We start from the raw sequence: 5,993 nt of genomic DNA, 5'->3' as shown, positions 1-5,993 counted from the left end.
CTTTTGAAAAGGAAAGTAGCGCGGTTACGATAAAAAAAAATCCCTAAGACAAAAACGAACCTGAAAAGCACAAATCAAAAGCAGTTGCAGTTAAGAAAAAACTGACAATCAATTCATACGGTATTGATTTTGAAAAAATGCCAAAAAGTGTCCTTTTTCGAAAATTGTCTTTTTTCACCCAATAGTAGAAAAAAAATATTTGTTATACACGATTGTCAATCAGAAAATGTTTCGCTATATCGTGATAGAAGAAGCATAATATACGTTTCATCATCATCATTAGTCAGACATAAAAATAAAAAATGTCAGAATTTGTGGGTGTGCCTTTAAAGATAACGAACGATGTTGACCTAATCAAACCCCTTCAAGCGCTTCTTTCAGCCAGGTCATCTAGTGGAATTGACAAGCAAGATGATTATAAAGCTGCAGTTTTTGAATTAAATAACTTGAGGCAGTCCGCCACAAGTAAAGGAATTGAGAAGGAAGATTCTTATTTAGAAGTGATGATTAAGTAAGATATGATTAATTTCATTAGAGAGGACAAGCTTCTCAGTATATTTTCTGATTAACTCTCTAAGAAGATTGCTAAGAATAGACATAGGCCTGCCTTTAGAATGAGAATGTCAGCCTAAATTCAAATGTAGTAGGCTATTTTCTGCCAGAAATGAACTTTACCAACATACTCAACCACTAATGTATTAAAATTTACCGTGAGCTGTCAAAATAATGAATAGGCCTATAAAAGAATGTCAAAATGCTGGGTAAAACTTTACTTTCATGACAAGATGGTTCACTTTTGAGTTTAAACTAGGCAGCTGTTTCTGAACCAATTGTAATAATAATTGATGTGACATTGGCCTGTGATGGAATTTGAACCAGGGAATAAGAGCAATTAGTTAAATATTAGGCCTACATTTATGTTCTGTTGATTTGAAGGTAGGCAGTACAATGTCTAACTTTGCTTACAGGTGACATTAACTAAAGAGCAAAGTGTTATTATTTGCTTTTGACTTCCTACTATACAGGAATCACCAGTAATTGCTGGAATTAGTATTTAAGATATAATTTTCTTCATAGGCCTATTATACAACCCCAACTTTTTCCTTTTTCTTTGATACCCTACCCACTTTATGCATTTTTAGTTTGCCCCTTGGTGGAGGAGGGTCAACCAGAAATGGATGCACTTCTAGAATTAGCATTTTTAATGCTATGTTATGGAAGCCATGCTTCAGTGCAGAAGTTTGGAAACCTTTTGTCCAGTTTAGAAACCTTTTGAATTCTTTGAAACATTGAATTCTCTGTCAAATTGGTTTAGGCTAAAAGTTTGTCAAAACAATAGAAAATCTATTGCATGCCTAAATAATTCAGGATATTGGTTATATTTGCACATTTGAGGGATAAAAGTAAAATTTATTTGGTCAATGTTCCTTTTACCTGAACAATTGTTTTGGGTCATGAAACATAGTTAACAGATGCATTTTGACTTTTGGAACATCTTTTCTCTCTTGCAAAACTACCAAACTCATCATTATGGAGTTATTCCAGCCCAGATATTCTTGTATTTATACATACAGAACTGCAATAATTTCTTTTTTTGTTGATTTGATATTTGAAATCCCAAATCTGTAATAGTGTAGAAATAAATTTGGGCTATATATTTGCACATCAGGGGGGTGCAGGAAAAGCATATCATATATTAAATACATAAACTAACCATTGCTGTATTTAATATGTGATATGCTTTACCCTCCCCCCTCCTAATGTGCAAATATATAATAACTCAATAATAATGAGTTATGGTAATTTTGCAAGAGAGAAAAGATGTTCAAAAAGTCAAAATGCATCTATTAACTATGTTTCATGACCCAAAACAATTGTTCAATTAATAGGAACATTGAACTTTCCTAGTAGCCTATATACTAGCACTTTTGATTTAGTCACTAAATTTACCACTTCATGTTTTGAAGGTAACTTAGGTAAAATTCTAGTTGATTAACTTCTTGCTATCTCAGAAATGGGTTAGGTTAGGAAAATGAAACTTTCAGGGATGGGTCTACAGGCTAAAGTATGTCCCAGGAATGTATTTTGAAGTACTTACCTCCATTCCCTCTCCCTCTAGAGGGCCCTGACCTTTGATGACCCTCAAAAATATGTGTGTTACCTTGCAAAATAGATCTTCTGTTTGATTGAAGTACAACAAAATTGTTTTCAGCTCTGCAACTTTGCTTAATCCCAATTTATAAGATTTTAAAGATATGCAATTACATTTCCTAAATTAAAAAAAAAAAAAAACATTGATATGGCTCAGAATTCTACTCAAATAACAGAAATTGTGTTTTAAGAACTAAAGGCAGAGAAAAAGCACCTGAAAATGAAGGTAAAATGTTGTTTTGTCAAAATTTCAATAGGTATAGACCTGTCATGTAGGCAAATTTCAGGGTTTCTAGAGGGAGAAAGAGTAGAGGTGGGTACTTTAAAATATCTTGCCAGGATATACTTGAGCCTGTAGACCCATTCCTGAAAGTTTCATTTTCTTAACCTAGCCCCTTTCTGATATAACAAGAAGTCACTCAACTAGAATTTTACCATAACTTATCCCAGGTTAAGTAGCCTAGACTAGCCAAATTCCATTATCAGTGTACAGTTTGGCTGGTTGAGAAGGACACATGTTAAGACAACAGTTCTTGCTTTAGAACATGCTGAAAAATTGTTGTGAATTGTTCCTAAAAGTGCTTCACTTTACTTAAACTCTAACCTCCTCAGTTTGCAATTATATGGTAAAATTCTAGATAAGCTACTTATTACTCACTTGCAATATGTTAAGGTTGCAATATGATCAGGTTAGGAAAAAAATCAGTAAAGATTCCAGGGCTAAAAACATCCTTGGGGAAAGTCTTGTGAAGCTACTATATTTAACCCTCTTTTTGTTTCTGTGTCTTGGAAATTAGAACATGTTGTAATTTGGACAAAACAACATTACACCCTAATTTGAGTTTTGGTTAAATTCTAGACAAGCTACTAGCCTATTTGTTATCTTCAAAAATAGTTGGTGGGTTAGGAAAATGAAACTCTCAGGGATAGATCTACGGACTGATGTATATCATGGGAATGTGTTTTGAAGTATCTACCTCTCTTCTCCCTCTAGAGGGCACTGACCTTTAAAATCTTTGTGCTAAGGAATTGAAACCTTGTAAAATAGATCTGCTGCTTAAATTAACTAGCTTACTACAAAAGTATTTTCAGCTTCACAACTTTGCTCAAACCCAATGTATGAGGTTCCAAAGATCAGCAAATACATTTCTTAAATTTAGAAGAAACCATTGATATGGCTTAAAATTCTACTCAAATAACAGGTATTGCATTTTTCCAATTTGATAACTTACAGCTTTCCAAATTTATGGCTTAAAGGTGCTCCTTGAGCCCTTAGAAAGAGCTCAATAGTGTTGAAATATTCTTGAATGTGTTTTAATTTTATGTCTCTGCTTTTTCTCTGTTTCTAAGGCCTAGAAAATTGCATTGAAGACCTATTGTAACTTTGGATTTTTTTTCAATCATTGTTCTGGTCTCTTTTTTTTTACTGTAGCCTCAAAAACATGATTATAATAGTTTGGGTAGTATTTTAATCAACATTGTGTTATATTTCAAATTTAAGCAACATTTTTCTCAATTCATTAAACCTTTTAAATCAGGATTTAGCAGAGTTAAATTATGTGTCATTTGGGCTATATATCTATTTTTGAAAATTTAGTTTTTAGCATGTGTTCTGAAGTTTATCGTATTTCATCAAAAATCAGTGCCCTTTGAAGGAGAGAAACTTTAAAAGGCTTTTTTAGGATGTATTTTGTGCAAATGACACATTAATTCACCCAACTAAACTATTTTTCAGTATAGTAAAAAGCCCCCTATCTTCAACATGTCTGACAAACAAAACTGTAAAGACAGACAAAAAATGGCTTCTGTTTTCTTGCTCTGCTGTAAGGAGGTCCCTTCACTATGTTTCAAGTGCAACAAGATGCATAGCTTGATAAATATTATATAGGATTATATTCCACATATTTGTTGCAAAATTTCTAAACATAAATGATACTTGACTTGTATTAGTTAAATAAGAAAGGTATTTTGAATGAAGGTAAGGAGCAACATCAAAACAAAACAAACAAAAACTGTTTGGTATGTGAGGGGATTATCTTTTATTTAATTTCTTTTCTTTTAAAATAATGGCAGGAAACCCCTTCCCCTTCATTGGGAAAATAACCCTGTAAATTTTCCTCCCCACCAAAAATTTCTTCCATTGCTGCACCCCCCCCCCCCCTCCAAAAATTGCATCTTTCCTAATAACAAATACAATGTGTAAACATGGGCAAATTACATGACTTACAGCTTGGGGTCATGTCATCCAAGAGTCATAGTTGTTGGACCTTTCAACTATTCTGAACTGAATGCTTATTTGTGTCTGCACATTTTAGCTATATAGACTGTGATGTTTACCCTTTAATCTGACTGCTTTACCAACAGACCGATTACTAGATTGTAAATCTGTGTCTCATGTCTGAAAAATGAAAGAAAATGTGGAAAGTGTAGCCAAAGAGAAGTTAATTCAAAATGGAGTATTAAACTTTTCAGTTTGATTTCTAAAGTCAGGAAACCAAAGTGCTAATTTTATGAGCAAAGCTGCACTGTGTTTTAATGCATATTATATCTGGCTTTCTAAGCCAGATATAATCTGATCCTCTGTTATTATATGTTATTTATATCATTATTATTTATATCTGATTATATCACATTTATGATTATTATTATTTATATCTTATATCACATTATTTATATCTGATATATGTTATTATATCAGATATATATGTTATCCTCTGTTATGAGGCCAGCCAGTGAACAAGGCGATCTCTGTACAACAAAGTGGCTGAATATGGCTGGTGTTGTAAAAGCTCTCGAATTTTATGATGAAAAGAAGATTTCTCTGCCTTACTTCATAATATTCAAATTGGATGAGCTACCCGGTATCTGGTGAAGTTTCTACTGTACTGACTGACCAGGTTAACAAATTCACAGCCAAGTTTGACAGCTTCATCCTGCAGGAGTGCAAATTACAAGTCACATCTGCCTTCCTTGTTGATGCTCTGTCCCCTTGTAAAAATTATGGTCTTTTATTTGAATAAGTGCTAGAAACCCAGGTCACCTAGAATAGAAAAGTGAGTTAGAATGTTACATCATTCCTCTTTTCCAAACTAGATGACTGGTATAAAATTTGACCATTTACATTAAACTAACTAAACAAGGGTTCTTCCATATGACACTACACCTATAAGTTCACTACTTATTCACAACTTATTTGTCTCTTAATACACAGTTTAGGGAATTTCTCACATGTCAAGTATCTATATTGATTTCACAAGCCGGCCACTATGGGGAGTTTTGGGGTTTATCTTGGGTTGGGTGAATAGTGCTTGGTGATGGAAGGAGTGTGCAGAGCGCTGAGCTACACTTGAAATTTATAGGTTGGGGAAGGGCCTCTATCAGTGTTACAGGTGGGATGGGGATTATTGATGATGGGTTTATAGGTACTGGTGAAGTTTCAGCTTCAGGGCTGTCCTCCTCATGGTCAGCAAGGTCTGGTTATTGAGGTTGCTGGTTCAGCGTTTTTATGTGTTGCCTGTTGCATTGGAAAGTTCCTCCTTCGGTTATTTCAATTATGTATGATCTTGGGTTTGCATCTACTCTTTTAACAATTCTGGCTTACCAAAGTTTCCCACAAATTTGAGCTTGGACTGGTTGGCCAATTTGTAAAGGTTTTAGTTCCTTTGACTGTCTGTCATGATATTTGCTTTGGCATGACTGTTGTTTTATCCAATTCTATCAAAATTATTTGAAGCAAATAAACAATAAACACTGGTTTTTGGTGTGAGAAGTTGTTTAGTGCAGGGAACAACTGACCATAGGTTTCTGCTCATCAAGAGTTATGATGGGGATGCTAGACCATC

General features: G+C 33.9%; 1 protein-coding gene across 1 annotated transcript in view; it reads left to right on the top strand.

Annotated features, from left to right (window-relative positions):
- Nucleotides 1–257: 257 nt before the first annotated feature.
- Nucleotides 258–5,993, top strand: part of LOC136035791 (programmed cell death 6-interacting protein-like) — an 83,938-nt gene continuing 78,202 nt past the window's right edge. The window contains exon 1 of the mRNA XM_065717763.1: nt 258–511. Within this exon, the coding sequence (XP_065573835.1) occupies nt 303–511 (209 nt within the window). The 5' untranslated portion in view covers nt 258–302. The remainder of the gene's footprint in view (nt 512–5,993) is intronic.

This window comes from Artemia franciscana, chromosome 14 (genome assembly GCF_032884065.1).
Source record: "Artemia franciscana chromosome 14, ASM3288406v1, whole genome shotgun sequence".
NCBI classification, from domain to species: domain Eukaryota; kingdom Metazoa; phylum Arthropoda; class Branchiopoda; order Anostraca; family Artemiidae; genus Artemia; species Artemia franciscana.
This window is presented reverse-complemented; position numbering and strand designations above follow the sequence as displayed.